The sequence below is a fragment of the Lynx rufus genome, unplaced genomic scaffold (genome assembly GCF_022079265.1).
Source record: "Lynx rufus isolate CCGP_SWC_20201006 ecotype Redwood Valley unplaced genomic scaffold, mLynRuf1.p SCAF_5, whole genome shotgun sequence".
NCBI classification, from domain to species: Eukaryota; Metazoa; Chordata; class Mammalia; order Carnivora; family Felidae; genus Lynx; species Lynx rufus.
The window spans coordinates 23,405,466-23,424,804 of NW_025814867.1; the positions used below are offsets into that span (position 1 = coordinate 23,405,466).

The 19,339-nt window shown below is 37.7% G+C and overlaps 1 protein-coding gene across 7 annotated transcripts in view; it reads left to right on the forward strand.

Moving 5' to 3' along the window:
* SATB1 (SATB homeobox 1) overlaps window positions 1-19,339 on the forward strand; it is a 103,470-nt gene that overhangs the window by 22,770 nt on the left and 61,361 nt on the right. For all 7 annotated transcript variants that reach the window (XM_047099475.1, XM_047099474.1, XM_047099476.1 and 4 more), the window contains 4 exons: window positions 1,270-1,504; window positions 5,198-5,374; window positions 6,150-6,276; window positions 7,042-7,165. In XM_047099475.1, the coding sequence (XP_046955431.1) occupies window positions 1,294-1,504; window positions 5,198-5,374; window positions 6,150-6,276; window positions 7,042-7,165 (639 nt within the window). In that variant the 5' untranslated portion in view covers window positions 1,270-1,293. The remainder of the gene's footprint in view (window positions 1-1,269; window positions 1,505-5,197; window positions 5,375-6,149; window positions 6,277-7,041; window positions 7,166-19,339) is intronic.

Sequence of the window (19,339 nt, forward strand, 5' to 3'; positions counted from 1 at the left end):
CAAGATATGTTGAATTACCAGACAGCTGGAAGAAAGTGGTAATTATTATAGTCTCTTTGGCTTTCCTAAATATGATCCCCAACCCCTTAGTATTCGTGTGCTCCACACCTCAAGTCCCATGAAAGTTTATAAAATAATTCTACTAAATCTGTTCTTATCAGTTCCAGTTAAAAGTGTATTTTAGAAGTGACTTTGAGGTCATACTAATTGCTTTATTAGAAACTATGAAAATTGATGTCTAATGTACAATATAACTGAAAACAATGATCTGTTACACTTTTCCTAAAGTCAGTTAAGATGTTGACTTCACTGCATACTAAATGGTAGTGACTGTGTTTTACCAAAATCATCAAGATTTTTTTTTAAAGTGAGTTTAGCACTTCAATCTAATGTGTATACACAAAGTATTTTCAAGTTTTTTTCTGGTGAACTTGTTAGCAGCATTCTATTACTGAGGGACGCCTAAATATTAACACTAAAACACATAAGTTGTAATGCTTCAGTACCTGAAATATTTGAAGAAAGCCTCCACCTTCCATTTTCTTAAGGGTGAAGGGATCCAATCACATGTTTGAGCCAAGACTTGCCTAGGTCTTTAACAGCTCATGTAAGTCCTGAAAATGGAAAACTTGAAAAGTAGAAAACTTTTTCTGTGAATCAACCTCTAAAGCCAATGAAGAGTTTAAAAAGCAGATATTTAGTACCTTCTTTTTAAGGTGGCATATATATATTTATTTTTCCTCATAAAAATTAAACTATGTAAAAATATAAACATACACATCAGATCTAATTAATATTTTGGACTGTGACAATCTTCCCATTCTTGATTAAAGTGTTGCTATTGTGTTCTGTAATGAGTTTCTAATTTTTAAAAATTGGGAGTACATAAATATGTTATTTTCTTTTTAACTACACTGGTGGTAATTCTTGTTCTACAAGTAAGCCCATTTCCTCCAACTTAGTTTTGTTGGTAGGTGACAAATTGTGTTTTTATTCTAATGTGTGTTGCTACAGTCTCCACAAATTATTTTGTTAACTTGAATGGAAATGTAATACTGTGATCTAGAAATAGAATTAACATCTGCATTATATTATGTACCTAGTTAAGCAATTTTACAAGTATGTTATATTTGTGGAGAGAAATAGGGACAAAATATGTACTTGGTGTATCATATGTATATATAGAGAGAGAGAGAGAGGAAGAGAGAGGAAGAGCTAGGGAGAGACCCCCACCCAATTATAACATGTCTTCTTTTTAAATTCTGGCAGGTGATCTTTAGAGGGTAACTGAGTATGGATCATTTGAACGAGGCAACTCAGGGGAAAGAACATTCAGAAATGTCTAACAATGTGAGCGATCCGAAGGGTCCACCAGCCAAGATTGCCCGCCTGGAGCAGAACGGGAGCCCGCTAGGAAGAGGAAGGCTTGGGAGCACAGGTGCAAAAATGCAGGGAGTGCCTTTAAAACACTCGGGCCATCTGATGAAAACCAACCTTAGGAAAGGTAAATACCTGGGAGCCCAATCCTGGAAAGCTGCAAGCCCTTGTGTCTACTCAAGGCCACTTTGTGTGGGGGTGGGAGAGGCAGAACGTGTCTCTGTATGTCCTTTTCCTTGATTCTCTTTCTGATGTGACATGAGTTGCATTCCAGGCTGCAGTGTCCGTCATGTTTGGAAAGTGTAGGCTCTGTGCTTGAGTGCAGTACCTGAGTCTCCTATGTAGACTGCAGTCTTTGGCTGTTTGGGATGATAAGGACTGAGTTACATATAATGGCCTTCCTGACACAAGGCTTCCGTGGATAAGGTGTTGTGGTAGTAGAGAATATGTAGGTGGCTGTTGCTTAAACTAACCCTGATTGAGAATAAGACACTTAGATTGAGTACTGCTCTAGCTTTTTCAGAGGGTTACTAGCTGTAAGTCGTTTTCAGAGACCATGGGAACCTTACGTGATACGATGGAAAAGTTTTGCGATATCCTTTTTTGTGGTTTGTTTTCTTAAGAGCAGATTTATTATTTAGCAGTGAAAAACCTGATGATTCTAGGTCTTTATTTCTGCTGCAGTTGAGTATTTTTGATAAAGGAAGGGCAGACTTAGGCAAGTTTATCGGGGGAAGCGTGTAACTGTGTGACTCCTTTCTACCAATTTTGTATTAAATTGATGAAGTTTAACAACTTTGTGTTCAGCACCGCTACTTGTGTAGATCAGTGCCTCTATGGGTAGAACGTGTGTGCCTCATAATGGTCTTTATTTCGTCTCTGAACAACTGTGCATAGGAGTCAGATTCTCCTTACATTTGCTAATAAGCCAAGGATAAAAATGCCATCTTTTAGCAACCAAGAATATTAAGTAGGTAAAGTTAGAAGGCAGAGGAATTTCATTGTGTTTGATGCATAACATTTATCATACAATCATTTATTTTTTTCTTGGTTTGGCGAAAACAAAGAATATATTGATCCTGAAATGAACAGACACAGCAGTCCGTATTGTTAGATCTTTATCTATTAAAAATGGAAAAACAGCACTTCAGCAAATTCTTTGGCCTCTACTCATGATTACCCTATTTATTGATTGTTTGCCAAGAATGTATGCATCTTAAGAAAGCCAGGGTAAGAGCATTAAAAATATAATTTATTACGGCTTTTCAAACTGAGTGCATTAATATTGTACTGTGAAGCACTGGGGCTCTATAAAAAAGACTTTCTGACGCCTGCAAACATATAAGTTCCATAAATTCCTAAATAGGAGATTTCAGCTGTCTCTGGTATTATGTGATATTTGCACAGCAAACTTTAATGCCAGGACAGTTTTAGACAAGGATTCTACAGACTTCACTGCTCCTTATGGCAGACGTGCTGTTTACACAGGCTCATAAACCTTCAGCAAAAGCTTCTAAGACTGCCTCCAGGTTTAAATCATGTGGTATTTTTAGCATTCAGCAGTGACCAGTGCACTCCCCTTTTAATGCTGGAAGGTTACGAAGTTGCTGTAGTTGGAAGTCTCGCCAAACACTAGCACTAATAATCAGTTCAGAGGAGGCTCCTGTTCAGCGTTACTCCCAGTATCAGTAAGGCGACGGTGACAAGTTGGCTGGGAGGTTTAGCAGCTAGATTTGTAATTAAGTGATTCTGTTGCCCCTTATCAGTAGTCACCTTAATTATCTATAGGGTATCTCGAAATAAAATCCAGAGTAAATCCAGTATGTTTCAACAGTTTGCAAAAGCGACAGTTACTTTCATAGGTCTAAGGAGCATAGAGTATAGAACACGTCTGTGTCATTCTATAAGAGGAAAAATCAATGCGTGTGTTTTTGTTGCACTAACCCAACTCTTTGAAGCCATCAGAACAGGGGGAGGAGAAACCAAAGTACAGTAATTTCACTTCCTGCTCAATTTTTTTTTAAAACACTGCTTTCACAGTGACATATTTTTAAAATCCAGTTTAATTGTAGAAGGTTCTCAGCTTCAAACAACAAAATTACTAAAGCTTTTTGGTGGTGATGATGTGTTGTTGTTGTTGTTTTTTCATCTTATTTTTCATGTGCATGGTTTCTGTTTGACAGGTGCTAGATAAAAATTGTGGCTGAGATGAGAAAGCACTACTTAAGAAAAAGAGGTTGGATGTTTTTGTTTATTTGTGTAGGAAATTTTGCCAAAGTACCTTCAAGCCAAGGAAGAAATCACCAGTTTGCATGTTGCTATTTTTGCTGTGGTCTTCCCAAGTCTTCTTCTGATCCCTGACAGGTTCTCTCTCTGGTATAAAACAGATGAATGAATGACAAGAATATTGGCAAGCTCTGTGGCTTGTTTTTCATGCCTAGCCTGTTGGGTACCTCCGAATGAGTTTGTGAGCTTTCCTAAGTAAACCTAAAGGGGTTTATTTGTCAGAGCTAGAATCTCTAGTGAACAGTTCGCTAAGGCTTTGGTGAAGATGCACATGTAGACAAATGTAGCTGTTTTACTGCCAGCTTTTGTTCAGCATAAACAAGAAAACAGAGCGTGTTGAAAGGGCATCGCTGGTGTCAGTAGGATATCCTGATTTTTAGCTCTGGTTGGTGTGTGCTAGAAATCTCCAGAAGTTGGTAGGATTGATTCTGGGAGTCCAGAGGGCAGAGCTTATAGAGGCATTAACGTTATAGGACTAATTGGGGATCCTGGGTGCCCTGTTAAAGTAACCCTTGTCATCATTTATGCTAAAGATGATACCCTCCTGGCAGTTTGCCACAGTACAGTTCAGACGCATCTGCTTTTAACCCTTTTCCGTATATCACTGGAAGTCTGACAGTGCGCTGCATAAACACCTTGAGGACTACAGCATTCCGTGATTTCAGTTTCTAGAAGCCTCTTTTCCAACAGTGGTGTGGCCTGTGCTTATTAATAATCGTCTGGCTACTGAGTTATTACATGGATTAAAGTAAATAGAGAACACATCAGATCTGTGCAGATTCCTTTATCCGAATCTGTTATTACGAGGCCAGTTTCCTTTTCTCTGTCTCCTAACCTGTCACAAAGATTGTTTATTTTAAGGGCAGGTGGCCACTGTGATGTCTTTTTAGTAAGGTAGATTAAATGAGTAGCCATAAAGATAAATCTTAATTATTTGCATTATGCACATATTGAAATCACATATTTTGAACATCAGTTTGGTTAAGTTTTGTGTTTCTTGTATGGAACTGTTAAGTAACGATCTTTAAAAAGGAAGAAAAATGCTAATAATTTTATAGTCAAAGATCCTCTGGGCACAAGCAGGACAAGTTCGGTATCAACAAAAGCATGTAGGAAGCGGGAAGGTGGGTTCCTTTGAAGACCAGTGTAGTGAGTTACATTTGCACACTGTATACCACTTCTGGGAGATCAGACAAGATACTTCTCTCTCGTCAGCATTATTATTTGATCAAAAAGGTAATTCTGCGTTAATTGACTTTGGAAAATACACTGTTGAGATGAAAACAGAGCCCAAGTTACCTTAGGACCAAGTTCACATTCTAGTTAAATATTTCTCTTACAACTTTAAAACCAGAAGAACGTACATGTTTGTGTGTGCGTGCTTGTATTTCTGTGCCCTGTGTGCCTGGGAAACACAGTCTCCCCTTCTCTCACTGTTGGGAAGATTTATTTTCATGGCTTAGTTTTTCCTCCCCCCGGATTGTGTATCTGAAGGCTGTCGGTTTGCGTCTCTCTTTCTCTGTCTCTTTGACAGGAACCATGCTACCAGTTTTCTGCGTGGTGGAACATTATGAAAATGCCATTGAATATGACTGCAAGGAGGAGCATGCGGAATTTGTGTTGGTGAGAAAGGATATGCTTTTCAACCAGCTGATAGAAATGGCATTGCTGTCTCTGGGTTATTCGCATAGCTCTGCTGCCCAGGCCAAAGGTAAATAATGCATCCGTGGGGTTGGAAAAATTGCTTGGCATCCTTTGTTTACTTTGCAGGGAAAGCACTGAATATTTTTATTCAAAGAACTGTAGCCTGTGTGTTGCACTCGTGCCTTATAGACTGTGGGTTTAAAAAATTGGCTTAATTCAGTTTGGTTTAGTTAACACACATTTTGCGCGTGTGGAATGTCGAGGTAGATTTTTTTTTTTAAATTACTTCAGCTGAATCATTAGTATGCTTATTGACCTTAATAATCTGCTCCACTGAGGACCCACAAGGAAGTGAGGAGCGTATTTGAGCAGATGGACTGTTGAGAGTCAATTTGCATTTATGACTGAATATCTAGTTCTGTTTCTTTTATTCTGTTTCTGATGGTTTTATGGGCTGTAAAGTATTTTTCAATGCTGATTCCCATTGCAATAGAGAATCTTATCTAAATCGTAAAGCCATTTAGAACTGGTTCAGCTATGTCTTATTAGAACTTCCTGTAAGTTAGGAAAATGTGGCCTGTGCATAGGTTTTATTGATGGGCTTTTATTTCCCAAATAATAAACAACCCTTCAGTCATTTACATAATTTTACAATTTGGAAAGCTAAGCTGTGAATATTTTCATTGACCTGCCTTTTAGAGGGAAGCGAATCATTCAAACAGAAATCACAGTATTGCTTGTGGTGGGGGCAGCGTAAAAAACAAGGACAACGACAACCTCCTGCTGGAAATATTATCTGAAGGGTACAATACTTAGTGATGTATTCTCTTTATCTGGAATAGGGCTAATCCAGGTCGGAAAGTGGAATCCAGTGCCACTATCTTATGTGACAGACGCCCCTGATGCTACGGTAGCAGATATGCTTCAAGACGTGTATCATGTGGTCACATTGAAAATTCAGTTACACAGGTGAGTCAGGACAGCAGTTCTAGGGCAGAACGTTTTCCGTGCCTGCTCTTTGGAAATAGAGCGTGTCTGGTCAGCCTTTGATGTGCATTTACTGGGTGTTTCAGAAAGGTAAATCCAAATTGATTGCATTGTTTTGCCCCTTCTGCTTTATTTTCCTAACTTCAGTGGATATTGAAAACCCGCTCCCCCCCACCCCCAAATTTGTAGGTTTTATGCAGGATATCAAAAGACAAGACTTTTTATATTTAGTCAATTAAATGATGCATTACAAGAAGGCATTTTACATAAAGTTTACTTAAGAGAAAAATATTTTTGCATATCATGAACAGTGCCATCTGTGTACATTTTGTGAAAGAATGCCTTATTCACTATTGCCGCGATCTCATTTATTTATATATTTTTTTTTTACCATTTTAATTCGTATGAACGGAGTCACGAAAGGAAAACGGTTAATACGTTAATGCTTTTCACGATGGCTCGCGAGAAAGCAGTACACCTTAAATTGTCTTCCCAAGCGCATCAGAGCAGGAAGGTAGAAGTAACGTGAAAAAATAGCCACCACAGGCAGCTGATGTATAATTCATGCATCGATACAGCAGATGTGTTGTATAAAGTAATTAACTAATCGGAACAATCAGGAGACCGAGAGCAATCTCCAGATGCATCTGTTTGATGCGCAAAATGAAATCTGTCTGTCTTAAAGGAATGTTCTGCAGCGGGATGCAATCTTGTAATAATCCCCTTTCTAATCTATGTCTCAAATAGTTGCCCCAAACTAGAAGACTTGCCTCCCGAACAATGGTCGCACACCACAGTAAGGAATGCTCTGAAGGACTTACTGAAAGATATGAATCAGAGTTCGTTGGCCAAGGAGTGCCCCCTTTCACAGGTACTTAGCATAGCATGTAATAAATAATAAGCCATCATGGGCAGCCCTGATTTCAGGTTTGATGGGGCTCCATAGTCGAAAGCAACTGGTATCTGAAGCAGGTCTGTCAAAATTGCAAGGTGACTTGACCACTGGTGACTTGTAACAATATGCCTGATTTATTCTGGACAGCGCCGTTACGCTTTTTCTCCCTTGGGGAAAAGAGCAAAGGAGAAACAGCTCAGCAGAAGACTGCCTTAGCTTGTTTTTAGATTCCTCTTCTGAGTTCTCTGAGCATGGAAGCTGCATTCTCCTGAGTGTCCTTATGTAAGAGAGAGTAAAGGTTGTATAACCTCCAGTAACCTTTGGTGAGCGCGAGTGGCAGTGTAAGTGTTAATGGAAAACTTCGCCATGCTACCTCAATAAAAAAAAAAAAAGTACAGTTTCTAGATATTTTATCCGTTACAAAAAAAGGAGGAAAAAAAGCATTTCGTATAAACAATCATAAAAATAAGAAGTTTTTTCCCTGTAACTAAAGGTTGAGTGGTGCTCGGGGTTTTGTCACCAGTTCTGTGGCATTGGTTTACTTGTTTTGCTTTGTTCTTTGGTGGAATTTTATTTTTTCCTCTGAGAGTCCGTCATGTTATCAGAGACTCTTGAAATGAGACAAAGATTTATTATTGTATTTGATATTTTAGAGAGAATTTTGGTGAAGCGTAACTAAAACTCTAGATGGAGACTGCCCCTTTTTCTAAATTTCAAACCAAACATTTTTGATCACGCTTGGCTGATTTCACATAAGAAAGGGTGCTGTGAACCTGCTCTTCATGGGCTGCTTGTGTAGTCGCTACCTAATTGTGTCAAGATGCCATCCCCCGGTATCAAACCCGATGTGAGGTCATCCCGTGATCTAGTATGATTCAAGTACGATCCGACGAGATTTTTACCCCATTTTGAAGTTTTCCTTTTATGTCAAGTTCAGAATGTAATCCTGAGTGTTAGTCTGTCAGTCACTTGAATGTGAACCGCATGACTCTGCTATAAACATTTCTGCTCTTGAGATTTTCTCAAAATACACTTCCAGTGTGATGCTCGTGAAGGTACTGGTACCTTCAGAAGGAAGCTTGCGGGCTTTTGTGCTACTGTCTTATGGAAACTCCATGTATCCCAGGTTGCTGCATTACAGTCCATTGGCTTTACTTTGATATTTGTTAACGATTATAGGAGTGAAGCAAGTGAATTAAATTTATAGTTAATTATGGCTTTCTATATTATAAGGTAAGCTGTAGCCATAGGTAAAAAAATTTTCATGTTGCAGGTGTCAGTTTCTTGGAGTTCAGGGCAAATTCTTTTTGTCATTTAGCTTATTTCCTTCTATCTTCCCTCTCTCACCCTTGGAGTAGAGAGGATGTGCTCACCCTTGGAGTAGGGAGGATGTGAATTTATAACCATCGAATAAAAGTAATTTAAATTAATTAAACACAGTTAAATCAATAGGATGATATAATGAAGCAGGTGACTCTTACATCTGGGACTTTGGGTTTCGCAGACAACTCCAGATAATGTCACTTGGTTACTAGCATTTGAAAATTTGAAATGGCCTAGAAATAAACTTTTTTAGAATTCAAAGTTAAGACCTACATAGCCCCAGTATGTTGCTAAATGTCCCATTGATTTTGGAAGGAAATTCAGGCAACGATTTCAGGCATTTGCTGTGAAGTGGAGAAGAGAAGGCTAGTACAAGTATTTATGGATATAAGCAGTGAGAACTGATTGTTCAGTGACATCAACATTCAGCCAGTAAACTCTACCTCACTATAGCCTGTAAATATAATTGTGAACGTACTTAATGTTATCACGGGAAATGAATTGAATACAGACAATTATAACATTAAACAGAATGACCAAATGAAATTCGGGGCTTGGTTTTGGAGTCCTCCGTTGGTGAACTTCTGTGGAGACGCGTTTAGGAGAACATGTGGCTGTGTGTAAGCTGGAGCCCCTGCTGTAATCGTGAAGTGGTGAAACCAGGCTGTAACTTCAACATCAGTTGTAATTACAGTTGTCCTTTCTTTAAAAATATCTTTCGAAAAAACTACGTGTGGTTTACCAGTGGCAACAGATATTTGAGATCAATTTAATGCTTAATATGAAAAAAATGCGACCTGTTCTTTAAATGAGGGGGTTATTTCTCTCTCTAGAATGAGTCCATGGATCGTAATACTTAATTTGGAACGTTGTAATAATGAACTGGTTTCCCTTTGCTTCTTTATTTTCTTTTCTGTCATAAGTTATTAAAGAAGAGAAAACCAGGCTCTGTAAGGCCTTAGCCCAAAATATATGCTGAGCTTGGCAAAACAACTCTTTCTTTCCCCTGTGGTTGAGATACAGTGATGAAGATGGCATTGTGAAAAATGCCTTGCAAGTAAATATTGCCTCAGTTTTACACAAAATGGAACGTGACGTGAAGAAACACTCATGTTAAGACTTGTTTAGCCCCCCTCCACCGCCTGTGGAGTTTTCATCTACTTGCTTGAGAATTTTGAGTATAAAAGTCTAGCATGCACATTTTGCTGTACATTGAGAGTTTTGTTTACTATGATAAAATACCTCAATAGCAAGTATAGCTACAGGGCCCCTTAATATTATGCTTAGCAGAATGTCCAGCCTATGGACGACCCTAGGTTGACTCCCTTTACAGAGTAGAGTCCAGGAGGGAAAACCAATGGGAATCCAGCAGGAATGTGCTTGGGGTGCCTGAGAAGCCTTGCCTCCAGTGCTCTTAGGAAGATTGCCCCACACTTGCTAGACAGATGTCCTTGGAATATTCAAACTAAGTTTTTATTGTACCCAGACTCTTCCTTGGACAGATGAAGAAGCCAGTGAGCCTAGAGGTTAGTCAAAACACTGGTTAGTGTCTGACCCCAAAATCCTTTCCCAATGATAAATTTTAGAGTGTGTTGATTTTAAAATGCACACTTAATGTTTTTGTGCAATAATGTGTGATAACATTTGCAAGGTTTTCTCCAGCTGCAGAAATTCCGTAAGGGTGCATGTGGTTTGATTTATAACTATGCCTTTATTTCTGTGACTGCTTTCCTAAATCATGAATCTGCCCAAATAGATTGACATCCATCTATTACGTTTTTGTACCACGTGTTTAATTTTGTAAAAACATGCTAAGATGCAAACACTTAGCTCCTTATGGAGCCGAAGTCGATCGCTTTCTTGGTCGCTTTCTTGTTACTTTTACTTTTTTCAGTGGATGTGGTTGGATAAGGTGGGCGTTATATTCTGAACTGCAAGTAAGAAGGAGAGAATCAATCTGGCTTGGGGACAAGAAAGCCTGTGGTCATAAGAACATTGAGTGTATGGATTCGGGAGGTAAATGGGAACTTAAAAAGAAGTAAACATTTGATTTACAATAAAACATTTCATTTTCATTTTAGTTTTCCCTGAAGTTTTAGAAATTGAACTTAAGCACTAGATAAACATATATACATTCAGTATAAGGATACATTCATTTTGTTAAAAGGTCAATGATTACTTCTCCCAGCCTAACTAATGTCTTTCTTCTAAAAATGTTTAGATCAGATATTCCTGAGAAATTATAATCTGATACGTGCATTTTTACCACCCCTACCCCACCACACACACACACACACACACACACACACACACACACACACACACTCACCCATCACGACTTTCACATTGTTAAGGGATTGGATTACTATTTCCTTTCTCGCCTAGAGATCAGTAGCTCCAGGCCCTAGTCCTACATGAAGTAAGTGAAAAGCATCATTTTTATTTTCAAGTAGCAAAATATATATAAAATGTATTTAAGTTTGAATGTTTCATTTATTTATTTTTTTATATGAAATTTATTGTCAAATTGGTTTCCAGACAACACCCAGCGCTCATCCCAACAGGTGCCCTCCTCAATACCCGTCACCCACCCTCCCCTCCCTCCTAAGAATGTTTCATTTAGAAGTTGTATTGAATAAAATCATCTTTCCTTTTCCTGAGAGCATCTAAGATCTAATATATGTCAGACTTTCTGTTAGGTATTGGTAGGACAGGTAAACCTGCCCTCCTGAAGCTTACCATTCGATCATGCTGATTCTATGAAACTTGACAGTCACTGCCATAAGCATCTAATAGACCTCTGTGCTCAGTTGATTTTCAGTCTATATGATGCATAGCACCAGAGCAACAACTTAAAAATCCATATCAGTTATACTATGAATACGTGTTTTTTAAATTGCACTTTGCATGATTGTTTCATAATTTTTAGACTGAAATGACACTTTTGAAAATTTGTAAATAGCATTAATAATCACTCTATAGAGGGAGCACCTGGGTGGCTTAGTCGGTTAAGCGTCTGACTTCGGCTCAGGTCATGGTCTCCTGGTCAGTGAGTTCGAGTCCCGTGTCGGGCTCTGTGCTGACAGCCTGGATCCTGCTTCGGATTCTGTGTGTGTGTCTCTCTCTCCCCCTCCTCCACTCACGCTCTGTCTCTCTCTCTCTCTCTCTGTCTCTCAAAAATAATAAACACTTAAAAAAATTTAAAAAAAATCACTCTCTAGACAGCACCCAACATCAATATTCATATATTGTATTTCATCTGAGAGTCTAACCCTATGAAATTTATTCACATGTTCACATACTTAACTCATTCAAAACTATGTATTGGCAGTCTGCTGTGTGATAGGCTTCCTGTTTTCTATGTGGTAATAAGGATGATACACCTTCATAAGTGAAATAATAATTTTATTTAGTGCTTTTGATGTAGGATGGGCAAGTCCATCACCCCGAGTGGAATATAGTTTGTGTTGTACTCACAGTGGAGGAACCCGAGGCAGCGTTTAAATGAGTCTCATGGTTACATAGCTGCTAAAGCGGAGGAGAGAGAATTCACACCCAGAGCCTGTGAGCTTAACCAAATATCCTTCTTGGTCATATATAGATGAAAGATTTTTTTTTAAGGCTTTCTCAAATTAATTTGATGCGTTTTGTAAAATACTTCCATTTCCGTGAAGTACTGGTAACTACTTACGGTTTTCCAATCGCATTTATTCTCATTGCTGAAATTTTGGTTTAGCAGATGTGTTTTGATTTTGTTGTTTGCACCTTGACTTGCTTTGAAAGTATTATTGTTTCATGCCCCTAGTTTAGAAGTGATAGGGTAGTTTAGAGCACAGGGACTAACTTCTGGGATACGGGTGTTTTGGAGGTTCCAAAAGGCTTGAGTTTACTAGCTCTATGGCAGTTCCTGTCACATCCATCTGAATCAATAGGTATAATTGAGCTAATAGGCTTTTATTTTGAACCCCAAGACAATGTTAGGAATTTGCATTGGAAATAGTGGACACTTTAATTTCTTGAGTCTATTTGCAAGTATAGACCTTCCTCAGCCACTGGCCTGATATGATAGATGAGGATATAACTGCCCAACTCCATTTAAAAATAGAGCGTTTCCTGTTTGAGATGTGCTTGTAGGTTTTTGTACTTGCCCGTTCCTGATATAATACATAAATCTTATTGGATTCATAAACTTTTTTAAATTCTAGGACTTTTCGCAGTCCTTACCCTACTGACCGTGGGTATCCAAGGTTATGAACGTCTACTTTGCCAGGCACTGAAGTACTTGATACTGATTGGATTTTACTACCATTTTCAGCAATGAGATTCATAAAGGAAATGGTAAACCAGTCTTATATGGGTAGTAGTGTGAATTGCTACTTATTTTTTTCTGCCTTCCTGTTGGAACTAGTTATTCTTCATTCTCTTTGAACTTAGTCATCTGCTCTGTGTTAATATTATAATGTATAGAATTTACAATAGAAGAATAAAAATGTGCTCCAAATTGCAAGTTTTCCTAAGTCTCATATAGCAGGCTCATTTTTAGCTGATTTAGATACATAAGGATTTTACTGTAGCTTGATGTTAGCTCTCTGTAACCTTTCAGATATATTAATCAAAAAAGCCAAACTTAATAAAGCATCTAACTTAAAATGGATTGATCTCAAATATTTTATAGCTGCTATCTTTTCACAATAGTAAAACATAAAAGAGTTTAAGCCATGCCAATTTAGAGAGTGCTTAACAATGTGTAAGTACTTCATTTTCACTTAATAGATTTTTACCTGTGCTTTGTTTTAGATCTGAACAGGTTTCCTTTGACCTCAAAATCACTAATGCAAGGAAAATTACCATATCATGAGAGCATTTCCCCTATTTTTTTTTTTTTTTCTGACTTGCAGAATAATAAATACTGCCAAGGTTGAGGAGTATAGACCTGGCCTGGAAAAAGCCTATTAAATGCTATTTTCTAATTTTTTTTTAAGTTAACCGAATCATGCTAATAAATCTGATTTTCTTGCTAAAACAGAGCTAGTTTTAGAGTGCTTTTGAGTGTCTTTTTTTTGCAACTACTACTTAAATTTCAAGTTGGGCTCTGTCTGGACTTGCTTTTTAAACCTGCTTTATTTCGTGTCAGATTTGGCCAGACTCGTAAACAAATAAACAAAAGACCTTAAATTCGGAATAATCAAAACAAATAGATACACGCACCCAATTTTTTTTTTCCTGTTTCATTGGAAACTGCTCGATCATAACGTGTTCGGAGTATAAAAAACATAAGAGAGCCTTTAACATAACAGGAGAGAGCCTCAGCCCGGCTCTGCAGCTCATTGCCAATTGAAGTAAGGAACGCTCTGGCTGTTGGGACTTTTAAATCTAGACTTAAAAGTTATTTGTTCTGTTTAGCATTTTTAAAACGATTCTATTAGGAATTGTATGTGCTTCAGTTTTAATTTTAACTCATAATGATTGTAAAGCACCCTGGGATGCTTGCATGAAGGGCGCTTCAGAAATGTAAGATTGTATTGTGTTCTAATATGCAGTATTATTATGGGGTGCTGGAGTTTCATCACGGACAATTCATAAGGTTGCAGAATTCTTCATTGAAGGTAGCTGACATCTTTCAGACATCCTTTAGTAGTCTTTTTTTTTTTCCTTTATTTTTACTCTAAAACTTTATCCTCTTTAGCCATCATCATTTTCTTTACTTCTTTAAAAAAAATATTATCTTTATTGCAGTATTTTCCCATAAAAATGCTAATCTAATTTAGTTTCCTCAGAGGGGTTAAAGGTGCAAACCACATGATAGGTTGAAAGTTAAGAAAAGATTAATGCTTTGTTAGCACCCTTTGAGATCACATTTTCACTTCATCCTTGGGTACCACTGATTGTCCTAGGCTTTTCCCTTTCTACTGTCAATCCAGCCTTTATTCCCAGGCAGTTAAAAAACGTGGAGGTACCTGAAGCAAGTATTAACTTTATGAAACGACACAATAGAATTTCCAGATGTGTTGAAACTCCTGGGTTATGATAACATAGGACAGAGCCTAATTTCGTTTTCTTTTTATTTCTTAATGGAACTATTTCTTGGTGTGATATATTTCTTTAGCAACTTCATTCTGTCACTTTTTATGGGAGTCTTTGCGTGTCATTGCTCTTTGCCATCACTTTAATTAGTGAGCTTGTACCATTCATTACCTAGGAGTCAAGAATGTGAGCTCTGTCATTACTAGCTCTGTCAGCTCTGGGAAGTGACTCTCCATGCCTCAATTTCCTCATCTATAAAGTAGGAAGATAATAGCACCAATTTTTCAGGATTGTTATGAGAATTACGTGAAATACTACTCGTTAAACATTTGGAACATTGCTCAGTTCTAAAGTGTACAATAACTTTGGCTGTTTTTCTACAACATGATGATTGAGAGGTTGCAATTACACATGGGGATGCTGTATAGTCATCTAAGAAACTGCTGCTCCAAAGAAGATTTTGATGCAGACTTTTTATGGAAACAACCAAGAACTTTTCACATGTGGAAAAAGCAGAGGACTGTGTTACAGTCCATTCTCACCTGTGAGGGGCACTTTTAGCATCATCCTTTGAATCATTATAAATTTCCCACGTATTTTTAAATGGCAGTGGGGAAAGGCTCAAACCTTGCACTTTAAATAAGTCCATTTGCAAGTTAAGCAGATAAGGTACCTTAGATTAGACAGTGTCCAAAAAGCATAAAGATGCCTCAGGGGACTGTCCTGTGGGTGGGAGCCTGTCTCGTGTCCTTTCGTGAACTCCCCTCACCCCCACTCCCTGCACTCAGGGCTCCATCCTGCCTTTGCGCACCCATCATAGTACTTTCCATGCTGTTCTGAGATTATGTGCAGACTAACTAGGCTCGCCTTACCTTGTGATTAACTGTCACAAAGGGACTAAGTTTGATTCATCACCACAGTTGTAAATCCTGGCACACAGTAGGATCTCAGGAATATTTATGAAGCTGATGCCTCATAGGCTTTTTGCCGTGTTAATTTCATGAACCAATAAACTATGTCAGTAGTTTTATTAGTAGTAGTTTATAGATACTCTGATCTATAATATCCTACTGTACAAAATATTTCTCCTATTACACTTCTGAATTTTTAGTTTATCTAACTGAGAGCAAATTCTGAATTTTTCTGTAAGGAAATCTGATACTCCAAGCTGTCTTGTATTTTTGCTTATGTTATAATGTTCTTGAATATATGTACAAATTTACATGTTTGTAAGCAGAACAGTGGCCTTGGAGATACAAGGGACCCAGAGATGTAAAATATGCTGCAAAAGATCTAATTATATGTCACTGTTAAGCACAGCCTTTTGACGATGTATTTATATGCATGTCTGAAATTTTTCTTCCCTATCAAACATATATTTCAGCATGGCTAATACTTTTCATTTTGGGTCAATTGTGTTATATTTGAGATCCATGCTTTTTTACTGTTAGTTCCATTTGTCCATTTCTCGTGTTTCAAAATAATGTAAAGAAGGAAAATTTCGATAGCACAGTCCATTGATTTATATTCAAAGATGCTGATGCTGCCAACATAGAAATGCTAACAGTCAGTACCACCCCATATGGGCTCACAATGTCCATTCCTCAATTGATGTTCTAAAGTCCACATTTGGCATTGGAGACTCTGTATAGGGCTATAAACACATAATGTGTAAAAGTCCACTGTATAAAGGCCCAGAATCACCTGAATTTAGGGAGAGCTGCAAGTGTAGATAACTGTTCAGCCATTCCAGAATGGGCCCCAGGGACCCGGCTTGTCCACCCTTCTGCATGAGCACCAGCTCAGCCTGGAGCACATACCTCCAGTGATGGACGGGGCACATTATCTCTCGATGTCCAACCTGTGCAACATTTTTACTGTTTCACTATAACTCCTAAAGAGGTGATTACCAGAATATGGCAGTTTCCAAAACTGTGAAGCATTTTCATAATATTGATAAAGACGAGCCAGATTAATTTGACTTTCCTCTGTGACCTATTCCAGAGGTGACATTGGTTTATCTTTATTGAGTAGACATAGAAAGTCTTGGTTAACAACTAACAGTAACTTAAAAACACAGAAATCAAGGCATGATTTAGCTCTTAGTCTCCTGCGAAATCTTGGATCAGATATGAGGGGATCCATCAACTCTGTGATGGGCTTCTGAGGATTTGTGCAGACCCAGAAATTGTAAGTTACTTTTGGGAGTGTATGTGGAGAGACCTTCCACAGGTTTCATGAGATTCCCAAAGAGAGTTTTGTCATTCCATAAAAAAGCTAAATTCTGGGCTGTCTTTTCTCCCCAAGTTTTAGGCAGTCTGGCTTAAAAATCTTAATAGTGTTCATATGAAGAAAGAATGCAGAGAAGGATTATAAAATCTGTAAAGAGTTACAGAGCCTAATTCTAGTACAGTTGACCTTTGAACAACACAGGGTTGGGGACACTGACCCCCTGCATAGTCAAAAATCCACGTATAACTTTTGACTTCTTAGAAACTTAACTACTAACAGCCTACTGTTGACCAGAAGCCCTACAGATAACATATAAGTTGATTAACACATATTTGTATGTTACACGTATTATTTACTATATTCTTACAATAAAATAAGCCAGAGGAAAGAAAATGTTAAGAAAATCATGAAGAAGAGAAAATGCATTACTGTACTGTAAAAAAGTCTGCATATAAGTGGACCCATGCTGTTCAAACCTATGTTGTTCAAGGGTCAACTGTATTTACTTTTGAAAAAATGGATTCTAACTACTTCAGTCCTTTTACTCCGTGGCTTAAAGTTTTTCAGAATGCTTTATTTAGGACCCCTGGCATTTAACACAAATTTGTTACTTTTTCTTGTGCTGTGTCTAAGTACAGATACTAGAAGTTGTAATCTCCATAGAGGATGAGAGATTTAACTATGCAAGGACCATCAGAGAAAGAATAAGCAAGCATTCCTCAAATTGCCAAGTTGGTGCAGACTGCTTAAAATTTAGAATCTTAGGAAACGATTTTTGCTGTAAAATAAGTCATTGGATTTAGATTAATCTAATGAAAAGCTCGTGAAAATTCTTTTTGGAGTAGGATAATGTTTAATGTATAATGATGGGTGTATTTTTAATAATCACATTATAAATAAGAAACCAGGGGACTTTAACCTTCCTAAAAATAACACTGTAGTTGGGGCATTTGCAGTGAATGCCTGTGAATGGCTGATGTGTATTACAGGTAAATCTTCTTAAGTCATTGAAGAAGACCCTACAGGACCTCTGTTTGGGAATACATGTAGATTTCATAGACTCTGAAAGCCATTAGAAGGGACCCTGGAGATTATCTAATTCAATCCCCTTCATGTTGCAGATGAACAAAGTAAGCCGCTGTGCAATTAATTTGAAATATTACATACCCTTAGTCATAATACACCTTTAACAAATATTTTCTAATTTAAGCTCTTTACTAATATATTCAATTAGTTTGAATAAGAAGGTTTCAGGATGGTAAACATTTCTAGAATAGGTACTTCTACAAAACAACAGAGTAGAGAATCTGGTCGAAGGTATTATCCGGGCCTTAGGTAAAATTACTTTATGTGGAAAAACCATGTGAACTGTGAGCCAACATTTTCTTTAAAAATTATGAATTGGGTATTTAAATAATTAAATACGATTTCTGTGCTTTGGAATGGTCACGTTTTCATCTTTAGGAACCACCAGAAAATTCAAAAAGATTCAGATGTGTTCTCTTTGTGCTTCCTTTTGTATTGGAGGTTGGTACTGAGATTCCATTTTTAGCATGACACAAGGGTTACTTTCTGTGAAGATGCCGTTTTCAGGCACTGGAATTGATCACGATGGCAAGAGCCATAACTATGACAACTGGAGTTTAAGTAAAATTTATAAGTGATTAGTCTCCTCTCAACAAATTGAGATTCCGAATATGCCCCAGTTGTATCTCCCAAGAGAATGGCTTAGAAAGCAATAGAGGATCCAGAGGGAAAGATTTGGGGAACATAAGCTAACATGCACAAACAGAGTATTACACTTAGAAATCCTGCCATTTGCTTCTCATAAATTCAAGCCCATTTCCCTTCCTTCCCACCCCCAAATACCAGATGGGGGACTACCTGTTAATTTTCAACAAATTCGTTCCATGTCACCATCTCATATGATGCCTTTTAGAGCTTGTTTGTAGTATTTGATATCCTTTGGGATTAAAAGAAAATTCCATTTGCTGAGAATCTCCATTAAAATTGTGTTTGAACATGGAGTTGATTCCATTTGATCCAAAATTAAAGTTTGACCTTTGGGTTTTTCACATGCATATGAAAAACTGCTGTGAAATTCAGGCCACAGGCAGACAGGACACAGAGAAAGAGGAGGGGCGTCAGAGTGTATGAAGTTACACTTCTCAAAAAATAAAAATGTAAAAGAATAGGGAGCCAGCAGTTTGACAGATTGTTCAGTAAATGCTCATTTTATTGAAAATTATAAAAAGGTGCTTAATGCCTCTGTGCCATTAATACAATACATAAAAAGGTTACTGTCAAGATTAGTGTTCCAGTCCTGAAAATTAACTATAGGGTTTTATGCATCACTCTGCATCGACTGAGAAGTTAAAGGTTTCTGTATATACATTTCACATGCGCGGGCCTTTATTTCAGAAAACAATTATTTTAGACTTTATGCCAAAGACATTAGCAGTAATGTGCTTTCATTTAAAACATGGACATAGCAGATATATATTACAGACAAGGTAGAACCATGAAAATCGCCTTATAGAATTAAACCGGGGTGAGATTATTTCCCTTGCT